The following is a 26,345-nucleotide window of genomic DNA, read 5'->3' on the forward strand; positions in this document are numbered from 1 at the left end:
GCCGGGGAAAGGGGACTCTGGAACCCTCCTCCGCAGTCTTCCTGACGGTGGAGATGTTTCAGTGATGGTTCAAGCTTGATTTCATCCATCGTACCGACAGAGACTGCTGGGCTGCAAGTTCTCTGACCCTAGCAGGGTGCCAGCAACTGCGTCACCCGTCCCACCATCCGCATGCTGGCTCAATCCTGCCCATCTCATCAGCTTGTCTGCGGTAGGCGTGCCCACGTCTTTGACCTCTTCGCTGCAACTTCAGACATCAAGTAACTTAACAATTAGCGTCATTAACAAAGAGCCCGTTACTGGCCCACGTGGTGGCGGGCGGGGCAGTTTTCTGAGTACTGGAGGAAGCACCGGCCTCATCTATTTGGTACAGCCCGTCCTTCGCCGATGGCTTTTGCAGTTTAACCTACTGCCAACAGGCGAGGGGGTTGCCCGCGCTCCCGCCCACCCCTGGGGCCTCTGCTCCTCCCAGCCAGGACAGCGGGCGGGCACCGTGCTGGACAGCAACGCCCCGGATGCGTCCTCCTCTTTCCTGGTTTTTTGGGGTTTCTTTTGGTTTTTTGGGTTTTTTTCCTCCATTTTAACTATATTTGAGATTATTCCCACGCCGAGCCCCGCCGGGCGCTGCCGCGGGCAGGTGCGGCCCCGGCCCGGCCCCGCAGCGCCACCTGGTGCCACGGATGGCGACCATCCCCCCCGCCGCACGGCCAGAGCCCCTCGGCGACCCTCGCCTGGCTCCTAGTGCCCCCCAGTCACCCCTGTTCTGGCTCCCAGTAAGCCCCAGTGACCTCCCGCCTGGCTCCCAGGGCCCTCCAGTAAGACCCCTGGACTGGCTCCCAGGGATCCCTCTCCCCGCGCCAACCTCCCATTGTGCTTCGTCCCACTTAGTTCAGCCCACCCCAGTGCTTACCAGTCTGCCCTCCTCTTGATCCCCCCCCCACAGTGACCCCCACCCAGCCTCACCCCGCCAGCCTGGCCGCACTAGCCCATGGTGTCCCACAGTGTGCCTTCCGCTAACCCCTAGAACCTGTCCAACGTGCGGGACCTGGGCGGTGCCGGCTCTCCCGCTCCTCGCCGAGCGCCGCTGACTCAGGTGGCGGCGGCGGCGGCAGCAGCTTATCAAGAGAGTGAGATTGTGGCCCCGATGGCCCCAACCCGCCCCGCACCACCGGCCACCGCCGGTATCTCACTGCCCACTGCCCCCCGCCCGCTGCGGGGGCACCCCTAGCGGCCCCCGGCCGCTCCCTAGTGCCACCTTTCCGTCCCCGTGCGGGAGACACCGGCACCATTGTCACCCTCATGCTCTCGGGCCCCTGCAGCCTAGCCCAGGGGCCCGGGATGAGCGGCAGAGTCGCCACGTCCCACATAGTGTGCTGGGCGGCGGAACCTTGAAGCGGGCCAGCCGAGTTAATCGTTGACAGGCTGTTTGCCTTTTCCCGGCTGCACTTTTACACATTAAATCTGGATGTTTGGTGGCTTCCCAGGGACCAGCCAGCAGCCTGCAGCAGATCAAGGTGCCCATGAGCTGGGGTCATCTTCCGGATGGAGAGCAGGGATCCACCACGGTGCATGTGCCTGGCTTGCAAGGAATGCAGCGGGGAGGATGCTCACAGCAGGGGAGTGGGGCCACGGGGACCAGAAATCTCCCCGGGGACCATTCTGCGGGGCTGGCCCTGCCCCGGTACTTCAGTAGCCTCGAGGCTGGCCCCGGGTGATGCTCAGCTGGAGGGTGAATGCGGTGGGTGGGAGCCAGGCTGGACACACCTGCGGTGTTTGCTTGGCGAGTCGTGCAAGGAGAGAGGCTGTTTGGGAGGGGGTGGGGGACGTGCCTGCAGGGCAGTATAAAGTCCGGGGTGTTACGTTGGAGGCTGTCTGCTGCAATCCCAAAGAGCACAGATTGTCCTGGTGTTGAGGTGAGGAACCTGGGAGGCACAGCACCGTTGTGGGGGTGGCGGTAGCGGTATGTCCCCCAGCTGGGGAGCACCAGGGGGGCTGGAGTGGGGGCCCCAGCAGGGCTCGGCCGTGGGCCTAGGAGAGGGGAGCCGGCAATGCTGGCCTTCATGGTGGGAGCGGGGAGGGAGCAGTGGGAGCACAAGCGGCGACCTCACAGCTTTGCTGGACGGTTTTTGGCCGCCATCGTTTGCACAGCTCTGGGCGGTCGCGCCTTGGGCTAAGGGGAGGAGGTGGCATTTGGGATGGCATTAATTGCCCAGCCAACCTACAGGCATCCAGCTGGTAGGGTTTACTGGATGTGCTGCTTCCCGCCTGGGGCTGGGGACAATTCCGAGGCACATGGCGCATCCCTGCAGGGATGGGGCACAGTGTGACGGTGTGGCTGAGACACCAGCCCTGAGGGGCGCGGGGGCTGCGCGAGCACAGGGATTGAGCATGTTCCAGCAGTAGGGCAGCGTCAGCGAGTCCATCTGGGGGGAGGACCTGTGCCCCAGTACACAGCTAGCGTCACTCCTCCGGACTTTCTCCCGTGGCTCCAACGACACACGCGGGGCAGCTCCGATGCCCTCAGACATTGCTTTGCTGGCGTCAGAGCCTTGAGGAGATGGCAGGAGCTGTACCCAGTGCCACCCAGCCCCCGGCGGCCCGCCGACTGCTGAGTGCCAGACCCTTGCTCCAGCGCCCTGTGCCGTCCGTGCGGGATGGGCACGCAGCTGGGCTTGGCCATGCTTCCTGGGGAAAGGACCTCCAGACGCGCTGGGTGGCCTGTCCGGCACAGCGATGTGTGGCGTGGGTCCCGGCGGGTTGGGGGAGCTGTGGCCGTGGTCGGTGCGGGGCGTGGTGCGGAGGTGAGGGTGGGTGCAGGGCCGAGCAGCGGGAATGCAGCACACAGGCACTTTGTTTGGCCAGGGTGGGCGGAAGTCAGGGCGTTAGATCTGAATGCTAAAGTGTGTTGTTCAGGGACCGATAAAGGCCCCATTGTATGTAAATAGTTTATAAAGCAGCATATGACTTCCAGTGCAGGGCAGTGGCAGAGGGAGACGAGGGCAGGCGGAGCAGAGGTCTCCTGCGGGAGGCATGAGACCTTAGAGGGGCCACTGGGGGCAGCTTGCGAGGACCCTTCCTCACTGGCAGGTACGCGTAGCAAGGATCCTCCACACTGGGGGGTGGCTGGTCTCAGCCACCCAGACTCATGCAGGGGTGGGAAGCAGCTCCCGGGGCTGCGCTGTGCCAGTGGGTGCCTCTGGTGGGGCAGGGGTCTGTGCTTGGGGGTGGGCTCGCCCTGTGTTCCCTGGGCCAGGATGGCTCTGGGACGGTGGCAGTGCAGGGCTGCACGGGGGGAGCCCCCCGGCTCAGGGCTCCCTGGCTCTGCTCCTGCAGATAATGGGAGGACAAAGGGAGGTGTTGGTGCAGTGGAGCCCATAAAGCTCCTTGGGACCGTTCCTAGCCAAAGAGCTCAGCATTTGGTACTGGGGGTCCCCACGGAGGTGTAGGAGCTTCACCCCTGTTCTCTGTGGCAGCTGTGAGTTAGGATCCCTGTGCCAGTGTGGGTTGGCAGGACTGGAGCATCTGGAACTGCTGGGGCAGCCAGTCTCCTGCCTGCTCTGGCTAAAATGCTGCCTTGAGCCGTGTCAGGAGCTGGAGCCATGCTGCCATTCTCCTGTCTGTCGATCCTGCTGTCCACCCAGGCAGCCAGGGCTGCCAGCCAGTTGCTCCCAGGTCCCTTCTGGGGCTGCTGCCACTGGAGCCAGGACCTGCTAGCTCTCAGCCAGGGGCCCTTCCTGCTCCTAACACCATCTCTCACTGCTCTCTCCTGCAGACGTGAGAAACAATGAATTGGGCCGGCCTCTACACGGTGCTGAGCGGGGTGAACCGCCACTCCACTGCCATCGGGCGCATCTGGCTCTCCGTCATCTTCATCTTCCGGATTATGGTGTTAGTGGTGGCAGCCGAGAGCGTCTGGGGGGATGAGAAATCCGCCTTCACCTGCAACACCCAGCAGCCTGGCTGCAACAGCGTCTGCTATGACCACTTCTTCCCCATCTCCCACATCCGTCTCTGGGCCCTGCAGCTCATCCTCGTCACCACACCAGCCCTTCTTGTGGCCATGCACGTGGCGTACCAGCAGCACCAGGAGAAGAAGCTGCTGATGCTAACAGGGCATGGGGATGCCAAGCACATGGAAGAAGTCAAGAAGCACAAGATGCGCATAGCAGGCTCGCTGTGGTGGACATATGTCTGCAGCGTGGTCTTCAGGCTGCTCTTCGAGGCCGTGTTCATGTACATCTTCTACCTGCTCTACCCAGGCTACCAGATGATGCGGCTGGTCAAGTGCGAGGCTTACCCCTGCCCCAACACTGTCGACTGCTTCATCTCCCGGCCTACCGAGAAGACCATCTTCACTGTCTTCATGCTGGTCACCTCCAGTGTCTGCATCATCCTCAACATGGCAGAGCTGGTCTACCTGGTGGTGCGGGCCTGTGCCCGCCGAGGCCAGCACCACTCCAACCCCGTGTCAGGGAAGGGCTCCTTCTATGGGCACAAGCATTCCTCTGAGTACAAGCAGAACGAGATCAACCAGCTGCTGACAGAGCAGGACGGTTCTCTCAAGGACATGCTGCGCCGCAACTCTGGGCTGCAGGAGAAGGGTGACCGCTGCTCTGCCTGCTAGGGCCACCGCTGCAGGGGCTCTGGCCCCACAGCGTCCCATGGGCCTGTTACTCTCCCTGTCCCAAGGGTAGCATCCCTCAGGTGCGAATCTGGCTCTCCTAAATGGCCAGGAGGGCATCGTGGGCCATTAAATCTCCATTCTCAGGTGCTGCCTCCCTCCTTTCTGCTCTGGATGGGATATGCCAGGAGCTGGGGTGCCAGTGTGGGGTGTCCATCCCTGCACCCAAGCGCTGGTGGGTGCCAGGAGGGGCTATGGGGGCTGCAGTGCCAGGGCTGAGCTGGGGCTGTGTCTGTGTTGCCCTGGCAGCCTGCAGCGGACAGTGACCCCTGGGTGGCATTGATCAGTGTCCAAGGGCTTGCGCTCCCCCAGCACCAGCCCCTGCAGCCCCGAATATAATTAGAAAAGTGCCCAGACCAAAAATAGAGGGAAAAAGTTTCCACAGTGGCTGTTTCATGTGCCACTCACAATGAAAGCCAATGGGGCACGCAGCTCTCTCATGCCCCAATAACCCTACGCCTGCTGTTGGGTGACTGGACAGACGGAGCAGGCAGTCCTGTCTGCACCCCACGGAGGAGCTGGGGACCAGCTGGCAAGGGGCCTCGCAGCATCCCCCATCACCCCACTGACGAGCAGACAGCGTGGGAGCACTGAGCTCTGCCCCACACACCATCTACGGTGAGAGGTCCCCATGCCAGATTGCCACCGCGGTTGTTGCCCATGCTGCTCCCAGCTCTCTGCTGGAAGCCTTTGCTCCCCCTGCCCTCCTTGTGACAGGTTAGAGGGTCCCCTAGGACGCAGGATGGGGATACTCCAGGGACAGCCTTGGGTTGGGTCTGTGAACACCTGCTTGACCAGGGAGTGGGGTGGTGTTTTGGTGGGTTGTGTGGTGGCTGTGTCTGGAGGGTGGCTGTTTTGCAGGGCACCAGAGCACGTGCCATGGGGGACTGGAGCCTGTTGGGCCGGCTGCTGGAGAATGCCCAGGAGCACTCCACAGTGGTGGGGAAGGTCTGGCTCACCGTCCTTTTCGTCTTCCGTATCCTGGTGCTGGGGGCAGCCGCAGAGCGGGTCTGGGGTGACGAGCTGTCTGGCTTCTCCTGTGACACACAGCAGCCTGGCTGCCAAAATGCCTGCTATGACAGCACCTTCCCCATCTCCCACCTCCGCTTCTGGGTCCTGCAGATCATCTTTGTCTCCACCCCCAGTCTTGTGTATCTGGGCCACATCCTGCACCTGGTGCATCTGGAGGAAAAGGCACAGCAGCAAGCGGCAGCACGGGCTGGCAGCGGGGCCAGACGACAGCGCCCCAGACAGCCCCAACTCCCTGCAGGGAACACGAGGGCACGGGTGTGCATGCGGGGGGCCATCCTGAGGACCTACATCTGCAACATCGTCTTCAAGGCTCTCTTGGAAGTGGGCTTCATTGTGGGCCAGTACACCTTGTACGGGTTCCAGCTGAAGCCCCTCTACACCTGCAGCCGCTGGCCCTGCCCCAACACTGTCAACTGCTACATCTCCCGGCCCACCGAGAAGACCATCTTCATCCTCTTCATGCTGGGGGTGGCCTGTGTGTCCCTGCTGCTCAACCTGGTGGAGATCTACCACCTGGGTCTCACCAAGTGCCGTCGGGGGCCAGGCCCCAAGCCCCACATCCTAACCACTCCTGTTGGGCGTGGCAGCATCTATGTCACTCTGCCCAGGGGTGGCAGCCCCCTGACTGCTGGCAGACCCCCCCATGGCCTGGCACCACTGAAGAAGGCAGGTGCATGGCTAGGGGTGGCTGCTGGGTCCCATAGGGACATGCGAATGGCAGACCTGGCAGTGTAAATGTGGCCTGCTGGGATGGTCAGGGATGGGCAATGCATGGGTGGTCACAGTGGTGATTGTATCTTCAGTCTCTGCCAGGCCCAAGGCATGGACCCCACGGCCAGCATGAGAGCCAGGCACAGCACTGGGGACACTGCTCAGCTGCTCCTGACACTCCTGCAAGCAGCAGGGCTGAGAGCAGAGCATGGAAGGGGAAGAAAATAAACACTTACCGCACCTCACTTGACTCCTGCTCTGCTCACAGGCACTGTGGCATTGCTCTCCAACTGCTCCATCCTAAGGACACACTGCATGGCCAGGGTAGGGCCACTGCTGGGTTGGGCAGGGACAGGCAGGGCATGCCATGCTGGCAGCAGTAGGCACTGAGGAGGGGCTATCGTCACATGCCAGAGCTGGCAGGACCGCAGAGCCCAGGTAAGGTAGGAAGTGCAGGCAGCACAGGCTGGGATGGACAGCAGCGAGGTGCACAGCAGCACAGGGACACTGTTCTCCTACAGTGCTCAGCCTGCCCAGGGGGAAAAACCAGGGGCTGCCAAAGTTTTCCACATCTTTATTTGAAATGAATGGTTTCCAGAGACAGAGGGTTAGTCCTACTGCCCTGGCATCACTACAAGAAGACTGGTGAGCAGCTCACTCTCCACATGAACACAGAGAACAGATGGCCCCAGGCCAGGGCCCAGAACAATATATACAGGCTCAACAGGAGACCCATGTACAGCTCAAGAAAACCGACCAGAACACGAGAAGGGGCAGGAGGCAGCATGGAGTGGCACAGCTGGAGCTAGACTTCCCCTGGGCAGGGCACTGACAGCCTGTGGCTGTGGGAGGGAGGGGGAGGCCAGGCAGGACTCCCTGCTTCTGCCAGCAAATACCCGGGCCCTTGGCTGGAGCAGAGGTTCCCACTGATGGCAGCTTGCACAGGGGAGAATTCTTACACCACAATGGGGAACGGGGCGGGGAGAGAGGGGCAGCACTGGCACAGGCACATCCCCATGAGTTTTCAGCAAACTCAGAAAACATTGACCAAAGAGAGAGAGGCATCCTGGCTGCACATAAGGGAGGTGTCCCTGTGGCAAGGCCAGATCTCTACCCACAAAATACAGTGCAAGCTCCATCCACTCCCTGCAACCAACCCAAATCTCTCCCAACCTGGGACAGAAGTTCTCCCCTGACCCAAGAGTTCTCATGCCCACTGGCTTGAAAAGACAATCCTGCCCCATCAGCAGAGCTACTGTTCCTGCCTTGATATCTCCAGCCTTGTGAGGGAATGCTAAAGGAAGAGGAAGTAAAAGCTTCAGGGGCCACTGGTCCGATGGTGCACTGTGCCTTGTGCAATTCCTGCCCTGGGTACGGGGATAGTGGGGTAGCAGCAGGGCTGGGGGTAGGGGAGGGACAGGGGAGCTGCCCCAGGGACTCTGCCACTCCTGTGCCATGGGAACGGGCCCTGGGGAAGATGGCTCACCCAGCAGCCAAAACCGGAGACAGAGTTGAATGCAGGGGCCACTTATGTAGGGGATGCCTGTGACGAGCAGGATGGGAGGTCCAAGTCTGGTAATGATGCAGGGACAGCACTGCTGCAGCACCATCCCTTCTTATGCTGCATGGCCCCTGCCCTGCAATGGGAAGCAGCAAGATGAGGTGTCCAGGGCTGGAATGCAGCCAGTCCAGCAGCACCAGGCCCTTAGTCCATGTCATCCTCCAGGCTGCTGAGCCGACTGTGCTCCTCATAGATCTCCCTGACAGCTAGGATGCGGTTCAGCATGCTCTCCAGCATGCTCCGGTCCATGGGGATCACCGAGTACCAGAGTGGAGACTCGGCTATGCACGACCGCTCGGGCTGCAGGTAGAACACATCGCTGCGGTTCCGCAGGCTCTCAGGGCTGTGGAGAGAGAGAGAGAGGAGGGTGAGACATGGGACATCAGCTTCAGGGGCTCAGACAGCCTGGCCTGATGTGTTTAGCTAGGGGCATTCACAGCTCATCACAGCATCCCATCATTCAGTAGGATAAAGACACGAACAGCCTACAGCTCCATGTTCAAGGCCAAAACCTCTAACCACCCGAGCATTGGACTCCTACTGCACATTCCTGCCACTCTGGAGAAGGGCAAGAGATTGAAGAGGCAAGAGAGAAGCATTCTCTCCAACTTGGTCCAGTCAAGCAGCACAGAACCTGGGCAAGACTGCATGCTCATGCATTAATGTCTGGAGAGCAGCAGTCACTCCACAGGTTCCATCAAAACTAAGAAGTGGCCCCAAAATGGCACATGCCTCTTCTCCAGAGAAAGCCTCACCATTTGGAGAGATAAAACTCATAAAACTTGACTGGGCATCGGAGGGGATTCATCCTGTTCTCCCGCTGCTCCAGCATCGGTACCTCTTCCTCACGCTTCCGTTTTCCAGAGCCATTATCTGTGGAGAGGGAGAGAGCTGGATCACAGCAGAATCCTGATGGGGGATGCAGGGGGAATAACAGAGATGTTCCCCCAGACCCACCTCGGCTTTTCTTCTGCTTGGCAGGAGCGTAGTAGCGGATGCTCACCACCTTTGTCATGCCACGGGCCGTGGTGCACTTGCGGGACTGGCGCACCACGTTGGTGAAGGAGAGCTGCATGTGCTCCTCCGCTGTCTGCAGCCCGAAGAACTTAGTGTTGAAGAACATGAGGGTGTTGAGAAGCACAAAGGGTGAGTAAACACCTAGCTGTTTGCACTCCCAGAGATGTTCCTCCTCAACACGGGAGAAAACTGTGTCTGCAACACACAGAGGGAGAACCACGTCACATCAGCAGTGGCTTTGTGGCAATCCCTTCCCCCTGCCCAGGAAAGCTCACTGCAAAAGACTGATACTTCACAGCATCCCTTTTTTCACAAGGTTATTTCTCCAGAGCTATCAGCAGATCTAGAGCTCTGCCCAGCCATAAGCCTCTCCAGATCACAGCCAAACCACAAGTGAGAACCCAAATCAATCCTAGCTGCTCATCACTTTAGGTGGCCAAAAAGTGAACTCCAGGTCAGTGCTCCACCACACTCAGTGAAAGATTAAGGAAAAGCAGCAGGCAGGAGAGATCTGACCAGCTCCTGCACAGATACACAGGTCTGGAGTCAAATGGCTCTGCCTGAGATAGCCAATGTGTAGAGATGAGGCTGGATCTAGTACTAAGTACTGACAAGACAGCAGGGAAAGCAGCCCAGATCACAGCATCCTGAAAAGCCTCTGCAGAGCTCTAGGTTAGTCCATTCACAAGGCAGCAGCACAGCAACCTTGGCCAAGGCCTAGCACCATGTGCAGGGCTTGTCCATGTGCTGGGAACACAAACACATGCACCAGTGTGCCTCCTGGCTTGGCAACCTCCTTGCCAAAGGGTGGAGACACCACTGTGAAGTGTTGTAAAGATTCAAAATTGTCCCAGGATACAAAGCACATGTGCTCTGCTCCCAGCTGTGGGCAACAGAAGCTGATGAAGTGTAAACCACGCTGGCTCTGCAGTTGGTTTGGGTCAGTATGACCTCAATTCACAGCAGGACTGTGCTGCCTATGCCAAGGTTGAAGCTGGGGAAGCATATTCAGGCCAGAAGATCCAAGGCTACAGGCACAAACTGGATTTATGTGGGGACTGAAGGTACTCTGAAGACACATACTATTTGGTAAGATTGTGGGTTGCCAGCCACTCAGGGACTTGTTCAGCTCCTGCACGAAGGTCAGGTAGTAAAGGTCTGTAAATATATTCACCATACGATTGTTCTCGAGCAGGTACTAGAAAAGACAGAACACACAGTCAAGAGAAACACAGCAGCAGCGGGAATGCAAACCCTCCCCAGAGCCTAGGGCACACATGCAGAACACCCCTTCTTGCACCACTAGAGCTGTTGGGCAGACACAGACACTTCTGAGAGCTGCAAGGAAAACCATGGGGCATGACAAACCAGACTTGGTGCTAAAGAAGGGCCTGAGTTTGGGGAGATCCCCCAGCCCTCCTCAGAGATGTGCAAGAAGGGTGAAAGGCCAAGGAATAATTGCCACCCTACCCTCTGAGCTTGGGAACAAAGACCAAACCAGGTTGGATGCTATCCTGGGCTGAGGCACTGATGCAGAGTCCAGACAGCCTCTCCGCCCAGAAGACAGAATGAAGGGGCACAAACTCCCCTCACCAGATCTGACCCCCAAATCTGGCTGTGGAGGACCTGAGGGCAGCAAGGCCTCCCTCACCTGCTGGATGCCAAGGCAGAGGTAATAGATGCTGTCTGGTTCATAGCGCTCCCCATTGGGCCGGGTTATCTCCTTGACAAACTGGGCCAGGCCATAGTTGAGCTCAGCTGCTGAGCAGGCTAAGATGTCTTCCTTGATCCTCATGGGCTTGGCTGCAGAGACAAGCACAACAGCCTCAGACAACAGCCTACAAGGTCAGGAACACCTCCACACCCCAAGGTCTAGCTTCTGGGAGGTTTCTGCCACTCCACTGCATCCAGACAAGGCACTTACGGCCAAAGCGTAGCTCCTCTCCCTTGCTGGTTTCTCCCCCTGCATACTTGGCTTGTACCCAGGACTTCCAGGCATTCACACCATATGAGTAGTTGAGCACTGTACAGCTGGGCTGGCTGCTCATCGAGTCCCGGGAACAGCTTTCAGAGAGCACCAGGCGCTTCTGCCCCTGCAGAGAGGTGTTCTGTGAGACTGGGCACCTACCTGGGACAGGTGCAGGAGTCCTGCCACCCCTCACACCCGCTGACTGTCAGCTCCCTCCAGTGTGCCATGGCAGCAGATACTGTTCTGCTGGCAGCCAAGCCAACAAAGCTCATTAGTTACGAGGGTCACAGGCAAGAAAGAGACCAGCTGTCACATGACTTGTAGCATTTAAAGCTCCTCCGAAGTGACAAGCAAGTATTTTCATTCAAGGAGTGGCCCACAGGCCAACCATGCCCTGAAGGGAGAGCGCACAACCTCCCCAGCCCGCCAAAGACTCTGGCACACTTCACCTCTTACATCCCAGGTGGCAGGTCTCACTCCAAACCCGAAGGGCTTTAAGCAGGCAGTGCCTACAGGGCACTCACCTTCCGGACAGCTCGAGGCAGATCTTGCTCTGTGGACACATCATCTGGTCCCACCAGCCCACAGTCAAAGAGGAAATCCACACTGGGGTTGATGTCTAGAGGGTCTGAAAGGAAACAGGCAGAAGGGCTCAGATGAGACTTCTCATCCTGCCCCCTGTGCTGGCCTGATTTTTACAGCAAAATGAAGAGGGAACACTTCGCATCCTCTACCACTGCCTGGCACAAACTTTTAGCCACAGCCCAAAAAGGAAATAGGGCTCTGGCAGACAATGCCAAAATTTCTCAGAATAGCCAGAACCCCACATTTTCCTCTCAGACAGACTTTAGTTTGTTTATTTTTTTAAACCTGAGGAATGAGAAACATTCCTCAATCCCTTGTGCCAGGCCAGTACAACCTTGGACAGCTTGGCATAGGCACCTCAATTCTGCTGTTTGCTGCTAGCATCCTGCCTCAGTATTGCTGTGCTCCTGCAAGTCCCTGCCTCTTCTTCCACCTTCTGTTAATACACACTCAGCAATTCTGCCATTTCTCAGGATGCTAAGCCTTGTCCAGGTTTCTCGTCTTGCTGGATCCTCTGGAATCATCATTCACAAACACACTAGTGCTGCTGCCCTGCTCTTTCTGCTGTTAAAATCAGCTTTTCATTCCTCCGTCTCTAGGTCTTATGTTCACAACAGGTAAGTTTAGTCTGGACAAACACACACTCCAGAAGTGGTGGTCTCCCCACTCCTGTTGCAAGCAGTCATTGCAGGGCTCTCACACCTGGTCAGTCAGAGGGCATGGGGAAATAAGTGCACACAGCTGAGGGCAGTGGGAGGTTCCCCCCCCCCCCCCCCCCCCCCCCCCCCCGCAGCAGTCCTGCACAGCTGTGTCACCCAGATCTTACTCTTAGGGAAGTCAGCCTCCAGGTCCTGCCCAGGTTCATCGAGGACATTTGCCATCTTGACAGCCATAGCCAACACATCATCCCGTGCTGGTCCAAACAGATCACAGTCCTCCAGGAGACCCTCTGCACTCTGATTACTCACCAGGTCTGAAATGAAAACGTTCATCATAAATCAAACTTTCTTGAAAGTCTTTTGTCTGTTTTCCCTGTGATAGCTGGAAAAATGAAGTCAGGGTCCTTGTGCTCAGAGAAGCCCCACGACACCTGAGCTGTCCAGCTTTCCCTGGACAGCAAGACACTGGAAAGCTGTTGTCTCCCCAGCCACAACCCCCATCACTGCAAATAGTAGGAATGCAGCCTCTAAGTGAAAAAACCTGCAAGACCAGGGCTGCATGCAGCTACCTTTTCTATCATGGAAGCTGCTTTAGGGAAGAATCTGAACAGCCACCTGAATTAACTAAGAAAGCTGCACATGTGCCACAAGACTGGCATCCCCAAAAGGAAGAGTGGCAGATACTGCTCCCTGCTGCAGCTCTTCCCTTCTGGTACTTCCTCAGCAGAAGTTGAGGACTTGCTCTTCCCTGCTTCCTTTTCAAAGGCTTTGGGAAAACCACAACCCTGGCAGATGTTTTAGCTCCATGAGCTGGCAAATCCCCCTTGATCCCAGCTGTTGGACCAGACCAAACCATGGCAGAACCTACCACACAGGTCTGAGGAGGCTTTGTCCAGTTCCTCAGCCTCTGCAATCATCTCAGCCATGGCCAGGATGTCAGCCTCTAGGGGATTGGAGGGGATCTTCACCTTCAGTTCCTCAATGGTCTCCACAATCTTCTCTGTGCTCTCCAGTGTGGTGGGCAGGAACATTGGCACAGGCACCTGTGGACAGCAGCACACCAGGCAGAAAACTGACACTCAGTAGACTGACATAAAAGCAGAGGCAGGAGAAGAGCATGAGCAGAGAAGCAGGGAGACTTCAGCAAGGCAGGATCACAATAGCAGGAGAACACAAGCAGGTGAAGCATGTTGCTTACCGGGACAGGCATGGAGAAAGGCACAGGTACTTTCTGGCAGTACATATGCATAGGCACAGGCACGAAGATCGGGACGGGGATTGGCAACACAACCAGCTGGGGCTTCCAGTCAGCCTCTGACAAGAGCAAAAATACATCAGTGACCTTAATCCCACAAGTTCCTCCACCCAGCTCTGCTGCATGCTGCCATGCCCCCAGCCATCCAGCACCACAGCCCTTCCAGCCACCAGCTTCTAGGACTCATGGGCAGAGCTGGAATAGCAGCAAGTCAAGGCAGCAACAAGAGAGGCTTGCCTTAGCCAGAAGTACAAATCCTGTTCTTACACAGCTCTGCTAAGAAGTCTAGTTGCCTTGCATATGGTGTCACACATGCACAACAGGAACTAGAGTGGAACCTGTTTAGCAAACAGCCTTCAGACAAGCTAATGATCTCCAGTGAAACAGGCGCTGTCTCACAAGAGGTAGGATCATGCTACAGAGCTCTCTAGATCTTTCCTTTTGCTGGTGATGGAAAAGGGCTCCCTACCCCAGCCCTGCCATGTGTGCCCTGCACGTGCAAAGAGACTCCTCAGCACAGTGCCAAACACCCAGCCTGCTGTGCAGCATTTCAGGCTGGATTCACAGTTAGTCTGGAGCATGGATGTGCAACTTGCTTTTCCAAAATGCCTCTGTAATCCTACAGTTAAGTCTTGTTTTCCTACCTGTCTGACATCCTTTGGACTTCATTTCAAACTTGCAGGAGACACCCCGGTTCTGCATCAGTGGTTTACACATGGCAGCTTTGTTTTTCCGAGGTGTGGCTGGAACCAGAGGTGGGGCGGGAGGCGGCACAGCTGGAGATGTGTGGGCTGAGGAAGCCTTTGCTGACAGCTGGGGAAATGCAGAAAGCAGGATGTTGGCATCCACCTAAGGTCAGCACAATCTCTTCCCTACTACAGGTGCAGATGGAATGACTCACAAAACACCTCCTGGAGTCTGACAGTCCCCAGCACATGGACACTCCCATGGTCAGGCCATGATGAAGGACTGCCAAGCTGTTCCTGGCAGGCAGCAAGCCTGTGTGCTGCCTCTGCTGTGCCAGGAGTCTGGTAATGGTGGCTCCTGTCCCATGGGGTAGAGGGGAACACTGGGACGGCAACTATACCGGCACAGGAAAGCACTGTGCAAAGAGGAGCCAGTGCCAGAGTGTCAAGATATTATGGAGTTCATAATTGATTTCTGGGGAACAGTTATTCTTCCCCTTTGCAGGATATATGTTAATGCTGTCTTCCTAGGAGTTCTTTTCATCTCCCACTACTCAGACATCTCAAAATGCATTGGTTGTAGAAGAATGACATCTCCCTGAGCAAAGGCAGAACTATCCTCTCTTTGGAAACAGCCCCTTTGTCTTACAAAGTCCTACCTCCAGTGGGTCTTACCATGTTAGTTTCTGCCTTCTGTGGGGAAGGGACAGCTGGTTTTGACTCTGAAGTCTGACCTGTAAGAGAAAGCAACAACTCTTAAGTTCAAGAGCTCCTGAGCCAACATGTCCCACTGCTGGGACTGGAGGTGCAAGCAGCCAGAGAGCAGGGACAGGCTCCCCAGAAACTGCTCCTGGCCACTCCAGGAACAGTTAATGTTTTCACAATCTCTAGCCCTAACACCTCAGAAAACACTACAACTCCAAAATCAAGTTCTTCCCATGTCATTTTGTGCTCCCTTACTGTCCACCCCTTCCCCATCACAGCAGGTCAGGAGAGATCCCAGCCCCTTGTAGAGAGAGGAATCCAGGGCTCTAATCCCAGCTCTGCCTATTGGCTTGCTGTACCGAGCCATGACCCCTCCCTGTGCCTCCATATCCCTGCAACAAATATCTTGGCAAAGTGCTTCAAGATCCCTAGGAAGAAGGTGACAGAGCTAGTAGCAGCATTATGAGAAATCCCAGAAAGCAGAGACAGCTTTGCCCCAGCCCAAGGGATGCAGTCCATTCCCCTAAGGAAAGAGAGGATCACCTGCAGGTAAGAGGTGCATGTGGCACATGCTGGTCTCAGATGGTGACAGTATTACCCTGGTAATTCCAGCTCATGTGCTCTGCAGAAAACCTGCACCCATCTCAAAGGCTGGGGAGCTAACAGAGCACCTTCATCCCAGTCTTCAGTGATCGCTGGTTGCCCATGTGGCTGGCAAAAAGAATTGCCTTCTACCAGTGGGCCATGCATGAAGGAGACCCCTGCAAGGACCACAGCAGGTCCCAGCACCCAAAGGCAGTGGCGGGTCCATTCACAACTCCTATACACAGACAGGTCCTTCAAGAAGGACCCAGATTCCTAAAGGTTCAACACAGCGACATTCACACTGTGAAGACTTCCTCTGACCCGAGGAAATGCAGGATAATTCTTGTACAATTTAAGGCACATCAGGCTCCACTTACTGACCACCACAGGGGACAACAGATAAATCCCAGCTGGAGGAAGCTCCCTAGTCTGCAGCTAAGCATTCAGCCACAGGAACTGCAGCAGTCTCAGGGGCCAAGAACTCACTCTGACAACCCAAAGTGGATGGGCAGCAGATCCAAGTAGGAAACACCAATGGCCTGAATGAGAAAAGACAAGCTATGGCATATGAGCAGAATTTCTGCTGCAGCAGAATCTAAAGCAAACATGATTGCCCTCCTGGCCAAAGATTTAGGACTAAAGAAAACAAGATTCTCCTGCCATGTGCTATGTGTCCAGGCTTCCAAGAAAGCTGCAGCTTGCTCTTATTCTCATCCCAACACCAACAAGGAGCTGTCAAGGCACTGCCTGCCACAACTGTGATTTCTACCCTCTCCAGCTGGACAGCCCGGTGCAGAGCCACGTCCTCTCAGAAGCCTTTGCGCACAGTTTTGAAGCGGAAGCTCCTCAATCCCACACTACATGAACTGTTCCAAGTAAGGGAACGTCTGCTTGGTATGATCAGCTACAAGAACTCTCAGGATCACCAGATCGGTAGCAGCCACTGGATCACGGGAATTTATGGTATCAGGCAATCACTGGCTCCAAGAGGGTAAGCAAGAATAACCAGCTCTGTCCAAGATGAGCCTGAAATCCAGGGAGTCCTTTGCAAGCTGGCAACACAGCTGTTAGGTCCACAGGAGACCATGCAAAAGCTGGTCCTCCTGAAATCTCTTGCACAGCACAGCTAGGCTAGAAAGTTCCCTCTGTAAATGAATCCTGGCTTTAGCATCCTTTGCAAACTCAGCCGTATGCCACAGTCCTGGGGCAAGGATGCCCACAGCTATCCACATCTGGCAGGGAAATGGCGTGCCAGAACATACAGAGGGCCCAGTGCCACCAGCAGCATCTACTAAGCACAGTAACTGCTGGGGCAGTCTGGAACTTGTGCTCAGCTGAGCACTGACAGCTGATGATGGGCTTTTCCTTGGCTCCCTTTAGTCCTTACAGGTTGCACAGAAATGCAGCTGTGGCACGATCAAGAGTGATGCCCCACATACCAAGCAGCAGAGTTCTAGGGGGGGCCTCCAGAGATGTGGTGGAGAAGGCCTGAGACTCTTGTGGTTGTTGGTGGTGAAGGTACTTCTCAGTCTTGTGGTCCATGGCTCCAAGAAGACAACGGCTAAACAGTGTGAAACACGTTTCCCTCTGCAGGTAGAGCTTGCCCACTGTGTCCCAAAAGCCGTGTTAACAGATGTCTCAAAAGTGACATGCTTTGACAGCAGAGGACAAATGGAACAGCATGGCTAGGGCTGTGGAATCACTTGGTGAGCTACAGGAACCAGCATGTCACATACTTCTTCCTCCCTTGGGCAGCAGAACACTGAATCAAGCAGAATTCCCAAGGGCACCCTGTGGCAGCAGAAACCAAGAGTTCCTTATCCATGTCATTCCACTGTGCTGCCACTTGAGCTGTCACCTCACACAGCCTGTTATGGAGCGTGGCTCTTGGAAGGCAGGTTGAGCTTCCCCTAGCTGAGGGAATCTGCTGCTTCTGGCAGAGAAACTCTGCTTTGTTGCCTAAACAGCAACAACATCCGGAGCTTCCCCTGTCCTATGATCAGTGCACGACAGTCGGGGAGGAACCTCAAGAGTCTGGAGATGCAGGATGAGGTCTCTCATGTGAAGGTCCTTGTCTTGGTTTCCTCTCCTTGGCACACCCTAGCCAGGGTTTTACCCGTCATGAAATCCCAGGGAGGCTAGCAAAGCCCTGAACCTGTGATGCAGGTATGTGTTGAAGCTTGATGCACTGAAGCAAGTCCAACCGTAAGCTGCAAGCACTTGAACTATATCCCCCCCAGGTCACCAGGAGATCGTGGCCTATGAAAGATCAGGCAGAATTGAGACTGCAGGTGTCCGAGGGCCAAGCGGTGTCTTGTCACTGTCACTAGAACCACCTTCCATCCTGAGGGATCCCAAAGCACTTTGCCATCTTCCATAAGGAACTGGCTCGAGTTAATGATAGGAAATGGGGCAACAGGCAGTGAAAATCTCCTCTCCAGCTGGAACTCCATGGATGCAGAATGGGGTTATCTGGGACACGGGGTTGGCAATTCCCCAAAGCTGCAGTGAACTTTGAGTAAGTGGCAGGACTCCAATCTAACATTGCAAGACACAGTGCCTCCAGCAGCTCAGTGCTCCCTCAAGACCGTTCTAGGTTCAGCTCTGGCTGAAGGAGAGCCCACCTACAGCATCACCAGCACCACTTCCTGCAGCACCCTTCTTTGTCCTTGAATGTTTCCCATCCAAGCACTGACCTGGCCCAATCCAGATTAGTTTATGAGATCTGAGAAGGTCACAGCTCGGAGGTGGTGTGAGGCTGCAGGTGGATTGTCATGCCAAACCACGCTGTCCCCTAACCCTGTAAATCGAGCTCTCCGCTGGCAACTTGAGGATGTTAAATCCCTGAGTATCCTCGCTAAGAGTGTGAGCTACAGGCAGCACGCTGGCACCGGCTCCTCCCGTCTGGGCCCTGTGTGTCATAGAACCATAGATGTTAGAGATGGAGAAGCCCATTAGGTCCCACTCCGTCCTTTCCCCCCCAGGGGCCAGTGCAGGATTGTTCCCTAGCGTCTCCTCCAGTCCCAGGCAGGCAGCTTCCACCCCCTGCTGTTGAGTCTTCCCTGTGTCTCTCACACTGAGCTATGCAGGTTCCCTCCCTCCCTCCTACTCACTGTTCAGCAGGCTCTCGGGCCCCTTCTGCGTGTCCAGGTTGGGCTGGTTCTGTTGATTGTAAAATCGCAGCAGACACTGCTGGTTGCAGAAGTGTTTGATTTGCCCCCGCCAGTGGATGGTTTCCAGCAGCTTCCCCTGACGCCTGCAGGCATGGCACCGAGCTGCCTAAAGCCCGCATCAGCAGGAGAGAAACAACGAGTAACTAACCACACCCCCTCCGAGTGCAACACAACTCTCCAGTGAAAGGTGCACATTTCAAGGTGCAGTGAGCTTCCCCACAGCAGTGCCCTGCCAGTGCCAGCCAGGGACTCCAGCGGTGCGAACTTCTCACAGCAGCGCTGGCCGCGGATCCAGCACTGTGAGCTTCCTCAGTGCAGTGCTCTGTCTGGCAGGATCAGCTGGGGACTCCAGCTACGTGAGCTTCCCCGTAGCAATGTCCCGTCATTGCCAGGCAGGACTCCAGCAGTGCCAGGTTCTCCGCAGCAGTGCCAGCCAGACTCCACCAGTTGGAACTTCCTCAGTGCAATGCCCACTTATCTGGGTGCCGTGCCCACCACAGCACTTAGCACAAGCTGCCAGTGCCAATACTGACCTTGAAGTACCAGAGCAAGTATTTGCTTTTGCAGTCTTCACTACAGAAGTCCCAGGTGCTGCCCTCCAGCTGCTCGGTGACCGCCCGCTGGCAGGTCTGAGAACAGTAGGTGCAGGTGATGCAGCACAGGCCCAGGTTCTTGGTGAAATCCTGTTTGTAAAGAAGCACACACCCTGCGGAGAAACAATAGGAGTGAAACCTTCCCAGGATGAACTGGGGGCCTCCCTGACCCAAACATGACCAGAATCCAGGTCTGCGGAGACAACAGAGCACACGCAACACACTGTAGGGAACAATCCAGCACTGGCCCCTGGGGCTGGGATAAGATGGGACCTCACGGGGACTTGCCATCTCTCACCTCCATGCTTCTAGGAAGAGTCTGACTCCAACCTCCTGTGTGCAGGAACCCAGCAGGCAGGGCAAAGCCAGGTCAGGCCAGCCCAGACGCAAGAGCGTAGAAGTGCATGATGACAGGAGGAGCGGAGCTGCCACCTGCTGTCTCCCCAGCCCCCAGAGAGAGAAAAGCTGTGAGAAAGCCCTCCCCAAGGACACAATGAACGGTAAAGATCTTGCCCTAGGGCCTGGCTGGACAGCAAGCCATCCCCACAACAGTCCTCCCTTCACTTCATGGCAAGGCTCTTGCCCCAGGGCCTGGCTAAGACAATCTCCCCTCTGTTCCTCTCCATGCTCTCTTCTCCTCCCCCAGCATGGGCTGGCATGGGGGCTCTGCCTCTCCCATGCCTTCCCCAAGTACCTTCGCTGCAGAAGTTCTTCTCCACTCCAGAGAAACGGATCTTCTCATGCAGCAGCTTCTCCTGCTTGCAGTGTTCACACTGAGACACCACCCCACGCAGCCGCTTGAAGTCCTCACAGCAGTCCTTGCAGCAGAACTGATACACCTTGTCCTGCCAAAGAGACCACAACCAGGTCAGCCAGGCTGGCAGGAGGTTCCCACACTTCTCAGGGAAGCAAGAGAGAGACTATGGGGCTGAATCAAGTCCCCAGCTCTCCTAGCACATGATTTGGCAGGAGTGGTCTCCTCCTGCCCTTCTGACATCGTGCTGAATATCAGGAGTGCAGGACTCAGCACAGTCTTCAGGCACATCTCTGCAGCTAAGGCATTCAGAGGACTGGCACAGGAGGAGCTTTGCTTAAAGCAGGGAGAGGAAGTACCCCAGAGGTTCTCAGCAGTGTTGGCCTCCACCTCAACATCCCCCGAGTGAGGTCCTCACCTGCCAATCCAGGATCTCCGGCTTCCCACTGAACAGATTGTGACAGTAATGGCAGTTGAGGTGGATTCCCCCTTCCGGGCTGGTGCGCTGCAGGAGACAGAGACAGCTCATGGGGGGAGAGCACCTGGAGGGCAGCAGGCACCTGCCTCACACTGCCACCACTGCTGCCGATTCTTGAGGGCAATTTCACTTTGCTTTTGGTGTGCTGGGTCCAGCTCTTCCCAGGAAGGCAAACTTTCAAGCTCCCACGCTGCTGGATTTGAAAACTTAAATGATGAGGGCTCTGCTACCTCTTCTGAGAACTTCTCTAAAAGTTCTTAGTGCATAGGTGCCTGATTTCTATTTTCAAGATAATGCAACTTAAGAATTCAAGCAGCCTCTCATCCCATTTTCTGCTAGATTAAAACAGCATTTGGTGTCCTGTCCACAATGCATTTAGCATTTGGTGTCTTATCCACAAGGCTGTATTTATTAATAATTTTAGGTTTTCTTTCTGATAACCTCAGATAAGACACTCTGCAAGTGCCTCAGTACAAGGGTTTTCAAGCCCAAATTTAATTTTTGGGTTTTTTTCAGAATACTTCCAATTCTTCTTCAGCATTGAAAATAAAGTGGACATTGGAGAACATCCTTCCTATATGTGCATCATTCTAGGCGGTTCTTTTGCTCCCCTGGCCCTCAAATGTTAACTCCATGTTCACCTGCTTGTACTTGCAACAAATTAATCCTTCCCTGTGTGGCTGTAAACTGAGATGCTCGTGCTGAATAGTTTATCTGCTGTAATTCCATGGCTTTTTCAAAATCCTTACTTTCACAGGATCTTGCACTTAAACTGTGTTTAAGCATACATTAGGAGGAACCAGCCTTGTCAATGAATCCAATTGCTTTGTTTTCTGTGACTACCCTGAATGCAGCATGGCTAACACTTCACTAGTTTTTGTTTCATCTGCTAAATTTCACCATGCTTACTTTGACTTTATTGCCAAATGATCAATGAAGATGTTGAAGTCCTTGGGCTTAACACTGATCCTCAAGAAGCCATCTTGAAACATTCTCTTCAGTGTTTTTTCTTTGACAAGTGTGTTCTGAGATCTGCCAGCAAGACAGCTCCTAATCCAGGCGATGCATAGGTTTACTCATCTGTTTACAGTGCTGATTTTATATGGTGATAATTCAAGTTAGGTGAATTAATGAAGTCCCAGTTGGGAAAAGGGGAAAAGTTGCAACCATTTCTAAAATGGGAAAGGAGGACCCTGAAAACAACTGAACTGTGCAGTGCCTGCAAAGATCATGGAACAGATCTTTCCAGAGCTGTCTTGAGGCACATGGAGGACGGGAAGTACCAACACAGTCAGCACAGTTGCACCAAGGGCAAGTCCTGCCTGACCAACCTAGCTGTCTTCCTCAATGGAGAAGCAAAAAGATGTAGGTGTCATCTCTCTGGACTTCTGTAAAGCCTTTGGTACGGTTCCCCACAACACCCTTCTCTCTAAACTGGAGAAGGAGGATTTGATGGCTGGACTGTTTGGTGGATGAGGAATTTGGTTGGATGGTTGCATCCAGAAGGTAGTGGCCAAAGGTTCAATGTCTAGTGACAAGTGGTGACCCTCAAGGATCTGTACTGGGACCAGGACTGTTTCATGTCTTCATCAAGGACAGTGGATTGAGAGCACCCTCAGCAAGTCTGCAGATGATACCAAGCTGAGTCATTCACTTGAAATGCCTGAGGGACTGAGTGACATCCAGAGGGACCTGGACAAGCTCAAGCCCATGGGAATCCTGTGAGGTTCAACAAGGCCAAGTACAAGGTGCTGCACCTGGGACAGGGCAACCCCAGTATTGATCCAGGATGGGGGATGAGTAGATGGAGAGCAGCCCTGCAGAGAAGGACTTGAGGATGCTGAGGGATGAGAGGCTGGACATGACCCAGCCATGTGCACTCACAGCCCAGAAAGCCAAGTGTGTCCTGGGCTGCAGCAAAAGCCCTGTGGGCAGCAGGGGAGGGGGCAGATTCTGCCCCTCTGCTGCACTCTGGTCAGACCCCACCCCCAGTGCTGCCTCCAGCTCTGGGGCCACAGGACAGGAAGGACATGGACCTGTTGGAGCAAGTCCAGAGGAGGCCACAAAAATGATCAGAGGGTTGGAACAGTTCTCCTAAGGCTGAGAGTTGGGATTATTCAGCTTGGAGAAGGCTCTGGGGAGACCTTATTGTGGCCTTTCAATACTTAAAAGGGGCTTATAAGCAAGATGGGGATACACATTTTAGCAGACACTATTGCAATAGGACAAGGGGTAATAGTTTTAATTGAGATTAGCTATAAAGAAGTTTTCTTACAATGAAGATAGTGAAACACTGGCACAGGTAGGTGCCCTAAGCCTGGAAATATTCAAGGTCAGATTGGACAGGGCTCTGAGCAACCTGATCTAGTTGAAAATGTTCCTGCTCACTGCAGCGGACGTTGGCCTAGATGACATCTAAAGGTTCCTTTCAAACCAAACTGTTCTATGGTTTTTGTCTTACAAAGTCTACAATGCTAAAGGCTCTATAGCTACACTACTCACACTGTTTGTGACCTCAGTGAAGGATTACAACAAGGATTCATTAAAAAAAACCAAATAAACAAACAAAAAGGAACAAAAATAAACCAAAAAAACCCCAACCAACAAAATGCCTCCCCTCCCCGCCCCCCCCCCCCCAAAAATCAACAAACCCCAAACAAACCAAATCTCAAAATTAAATGCTGCAACTGCTGGTAACTAACTCTTACCTCCAGATTCTCTACGTTCTCTCTTGCCCAAGACTTGTCCTGGCATTAGTTTCTCATGTCTTCCTGGCTGTTACTTTGTTCTTTGACAACTGTACAAAACTAATATTCTTGAAGTTGCCTATGAATACCACAGATATCTCACATATGCTCAAACTTAACACCAGAAGATGAAAAATCACCAGTCAAGCCTTTGAGGATTATTAAACAAGAGGTATCCAGGCCTGCTAGTTGTAAATTTTTAGACAACACATCCTGGAAGGCTTATTTTTCTCAGTGACACCTGGCTGAGCGGGCAGCTCTGCCCCTTTCCACCCAGCTATCATGTATGCACTTGTGCTTTGCTGGCTTACTTGTGCATTTGCTTGTGCTCTCATGAGGCCACTCCATCTCAAACCACTCATGCAGCACAGCTCTGCACTGCCCTCTTGCTGGGCAAAACCTGATAGACAGGAGTGAATTACAGCCCACCTTATCCCAGTGGAGGATGGGGGAGATAGGGCCAAGACTGGATTTGAGCAATTACAGTTACTGTAACGCCTTTGCTCCAGAAGAGACTTTCTTAGGAACATTCCTTGAGGAGCTCGAGGAAGGTGGAGCCTCTGCTTAGTGTGAAAGAAGGCATGAGCTTCACAGCCCAGCCCAGCATGAAGGATATTTCAGTACCTGGAATTTGGTCCAGCAGCTGGGGCTGCAGAACTGGTACACAACCCGGTCTGTCTTGTTGTAATAGCAGGGTTCAGATAAACTCTTTCTGCAGAAGCTGCAGGGTCTAGGGGGACCTGATGAAACAGATAGGAATTGGTGAGGGCAGCAGCACAAGATGCGGGACTGGATTCTGAGAATGGCATGCAAACTACTCACTCATCCTCTGTCTCATTCATCCAGTCAGTCAAGCTATTATCAAAAAGCAAGGGACAAGAACACCAGGACACTAAGAACACCAGATTCTGCTAGGACAGAAATGTTAAACAGATGGAGAGCAGAGAGGTTCAAGAAGTGACCCTGGCTCTATAGGAATTTGGACAAAATAGGCTGAAATACTTGTCCCATTTCTGAACACCACAGTATCCCATGTAATGGAAAGGGCAATGTCAGCACAATCCAGCACTAGAACTGCTCCCTGCGTTCTCAAGAACAGCAATGTACACTACTCTGTATTAAGATGCCTACACGTTGCAAGGGTTCCTCCCTCTGTACTTCCACTTGTCTCACTGGATTCTTCCCCCCAAGACCTTCTTTTTAGTCTCATCCACAGGCAATAATCAATACCAAGGAAGGAATTAAGAGTGGAGAGGTGATGATTCCCTCTACACAGGTGCTCTTACCAACTAAGCCTGACTGCTTCACTTTGTGGGAGGTAGTGCAGCAAATGGAGCAGAACAGGCCCATCTTGCCACTGCGATCCACATTGGGCAGCATATCAAAGTTCTTGCACAGTGTCTTGCACCACATGCAGGGGTAGACTCGAGTGTTCTTCTGCAAACACAGAGCAGAACACAGCTTCCAGGAGGCCATCACAGATGGCAAAGTCCAGCTAGCACATCCCGCCCCACTGCTGTATCCACTACAGGACTCTCTCCTGCACTGACCACCTGATGCCAGGGACAGGCTCACAGTCTGCAGATTCAGGTGGTGGTAGCAAAAAAAATTGCTTTTGGCACTTCAGCTCCTCATTTCAAGGGTAGCCTGGCAGGAATACAGAGTTTGGAAATCCCTTCCAAGACAGTTAAGTGAAGACTGTTCAGGTGACAGAGGAACATATCCAGCCCAGCTTTAGGGAGACATCCAGAAGCCAGTCCATGCTAATTGCATATACCAGTGTCACTCTGCCATCAGCTCACTGATTTTCTGTCCCATGCTTGGGTCCATGGTAGGTGTCATGCAGATTAAATAAATTCTGCTTGCCTGCTTCAGAGTTTCCCCACAGCAATCTTTAAAGTGCTTTGTCAGCAATAAAAGACCAAGGGGATTCAAGTCACCTGTTATTTAATAAAATGCCCTGTGCCACACCAAGTAAAGTTGCTGTGTGCCCACAGAGAACCCCTCCACCCCAGGCAGCTACCCCCACATACCTTCTTGTAACTGTTGAGACATGCAGAGTTGCAAAAGCGTTTTTGCTGGCCTTCATGGAAGAGGTACTCCAGGGGTAAGCCCTTGTTGTAGATATAAAGTCCACAGTTGTCACAGCAGTTCGTTTTCAGTCCCTTGGTGGCTCGGAACTTGGTGAAGCAGGCGTCACTGCAGATACGGTGAACCACATTCCCATTGCTGACCTCATGCTGGATCTGCAGAGACATTACTGCTGTCACTCCCCAGACCACCACGGGCCTCCCTCCAGTGCAGCTGTACCACTACAAGCACAGCCCTTGGGGTAAGAGGCACTAAAACTCTGGGAAGTGCCATACTGGAAGCTGGTGTGGACTCAGAGTGGCTTCCCTTGCCAAAAGTCAGAGGAGCAGCTGGGAGAGCAGAGTGCCAGGAAGCAGAGAGCCTCAGGGCAAGGAAAAGCTTGGGAGTGAGCCCAAGCCAGCTCAGGGGCTGAGGCCTCACACCACAGAAAAACCTGGCAAATGCCTGGTCTTGACCAAGACTAAGTGCTGTGGGTCTTAAGCACTTCATCCAGTGTAGGAGCTGCGGTAGTCTGGATGGTCGGGACTGATGGAGAGATCTCTAAAGCCAGGTGTTGGAACTTGTGGTTTATTGCAAAGGGCGTGGGTAGAAGGCCCTGCTTGGAGCTGCCAGCCGCAGCTCAGAGCAGGCCTGTGAGAGCAGGAGGGCAAGAGTAAAAAGAGTAAAGAGAGAGCAAGGGGTAAGAGGTAAGAAGTAAAAGGTAAGGGAGGTAAGAGGGGTAAGAGCAGTAAGAGAGCGAGGTTCCTGTTACAATACAATAAATCTTCTTCTGTGTTGAATATTCGAATTTTCACTAACCAATCTAATAAAAGATACAAATCCTATACCATTTACATACAGCCTATAAGAATCATTACATTGCCACACTGTATTACACTTTAAATCCTAAAAACTACTCTTTGGACCCCCTCTGCGATGCTAGAAGGGTCTTCTCTGCCCTTTGGACCTCTGCAGCAGAGGGGATTGTTCAATCAAGAGGGGATTACTTTCAGCTGGCCATACTATTGTTTTCTAGTTGTTCAGTAACTAAGGTTTGGTATCTCAAAGATGGCTTTCATTTCGA

At 54.2% G+C, this 26,345-nt stretch overlaps 3 protein-coding genes across 11 annotated transcripts in view; 2 read left to right on the forward strand and 1 right to left on the reverse strand.

The window, feature by feature from the left end:
• Window positions 1–1,443: 1,443 nt before the first annotated feature.
• Window positions 1,444–4,767, forward strand: GJB1 (gap junction protein beta 1). 3 transcript variants are annotated; one of them, XM_088172931.1, is made up of 2 exons: window positions 1,444–1,514; window positions 3,773–4,767. In XM_088172931.1, the coding sequence occupies exon 2, from the start codon at window positions 3,785–3,787 to the stop codon at window positions 4,622–4,624; it is 840 nt and encodes a 279-aa protein (XP_088029057.1). In that variant the 5' UTR covers window positions 1,444–1,514; window positions 3,773–3,784; the 3' UTR covers window positions 4,625–4,767. The 3 variants fall into 3 exon arrangements, with proteins under 3 accessions (XP_088029057.1, XP_014732612.1, XP_014732613.1); XM_014877126.2 differs by lacking the exon at window positions 1,444–1,514 and adding an exon at window positions 1,811–1,913; XM_014877127.2 differs by lacking the exon at window positions 1,444–1,514 and adding an exon at window positions 2,962–3,087.
• A 138-nt stretch (window positions 4,768–4,905) lies between these two features.
• On the forward strand, window positions 4,906–7,591 carry LOC106853705 (gap junction alpha-3 protein-like). Its single transcript, XM_014877129.2, has one exon. The coding sequence runs from the start codon at window positions 5,561–5,563 to the stop codon at window positions 6,446–6,448; it is 888 nt and encodes a 295-aa protein (XP_014732615.1). The 5' UTR covers window positions 4,906–5,560; the 3' UTR covers window positions 6,449–7,591.
• Window positions 6,984–26,345, reverse strand: part of ZMYM3 (zinc finger MYM-type containing 3) — a 33,413-nt gene continuing 14,051 nt past the window's right edge. For 5 of the 7 annotated variants that reach the window (XM_088172929.1, XM_088172928.1, XM_088172927.1 and 2 more), the window contains 19 exons: window positions 25,225–25,437; window positions 24,478–24,628; window positions 23,816–23,931; window positions 20,385–20,471; window positions 19,907–20,057; window positions 19,153–19,325; window positions 18,560–18,725; window positions 14,832–14,890; window positions 14,115–14,283; window positions 13,414–13,529; window positions 13,084–13,258; window positions 12,383–12,529; window positions 11,496–11,599; window positions 10,927–11,095; window positions 10,654–10,805; window positions 10,086–10,200; window positions 8,943–9,197; window positions 8,741–8,858; window positions 6,984–8,328 (listed from right to left, as the gene is read on the reverse strand). In XM_088172929.1, coding sequence (XP_088029055.1) covers window positions 8,130–8,328; window positions 8,741–8,858; window positions 8,943–9,197; window positions 10,086–10,200; window positions 10,654–10,805; window positions 10,927–11,095; window positions 11,496–11,599; window positions 12,383–12,529; window positions 13,084–13,258; window positions 13,414–13,529; window positions 14,115–14,283; window positions 14,832–14,890; window positions 18,560–18,725; window positions 19,153–19,325; window positions 19,907–20,057; window positions 20,385–20,471; window positions 23,816–23,931; window positions 24,478–24,628; window positions 25,225–25,437 — 2,835 coding nt within the window. In that variant the 3' untranslated portion in view covers window positions 6,984–8,129. The remainder of the gene's footprint in view (window positions 8,329–8,740; window positions 8,859–8,942; window positions 9,198–10,085; window positions 10,201–10,653; window positions 10,806–10,926; window positions 11,096–11,495; window positions 11,600–12,382; window positions 12,530–13,083; window positions 13,259–13,413; window positions 13,530–14,114; window positions 14,284–14,831; window positions 14,891–18,559; window positions 18,726–19,152; window positions 19,326–19,906; window positions 20,058–20,384; window positions 20,472–23,815; window positions 23,932–24,477; window positions 24,629–25,224; window positions 25,438–26,345) is intronic. The other 2 variants (XM_088172930.1, XM_014877113.2) reach the window with 1 other exon arrangement.

This window comes from Sturnus vulgaris, chromosome 14 (assembly GCF_052056855.1).
Source record: "Sturnus vulgaris isolate bStuVul1 chromosome 14, bStuVul1.hap1, whole genome shotgun sequence".
Taxonomy (NCBI): Eukaryota; Metazoa; Chordata; class Aves; order Passeriformes; family Sturnidae; genus Sturnus; species Sturnus vulgaris.

Bases quoted from the DNA above. Each gene is read 5' to 3' on its own strand.
- GJB1 (XM_088172931.1), top strand. From the start codon at position 3,785: ATGAATTGGGCCGGCCTCTACACGGTGCTGAGCGGGGTGAACCGCCAC.
- LOC106853705 (XM_014877129.2), top strand. From the start codon at position 5,561: ATGGGGGACTGGAGCCTGTTGGGCCGGCTGCTGGAGAATGCCCAGGAG.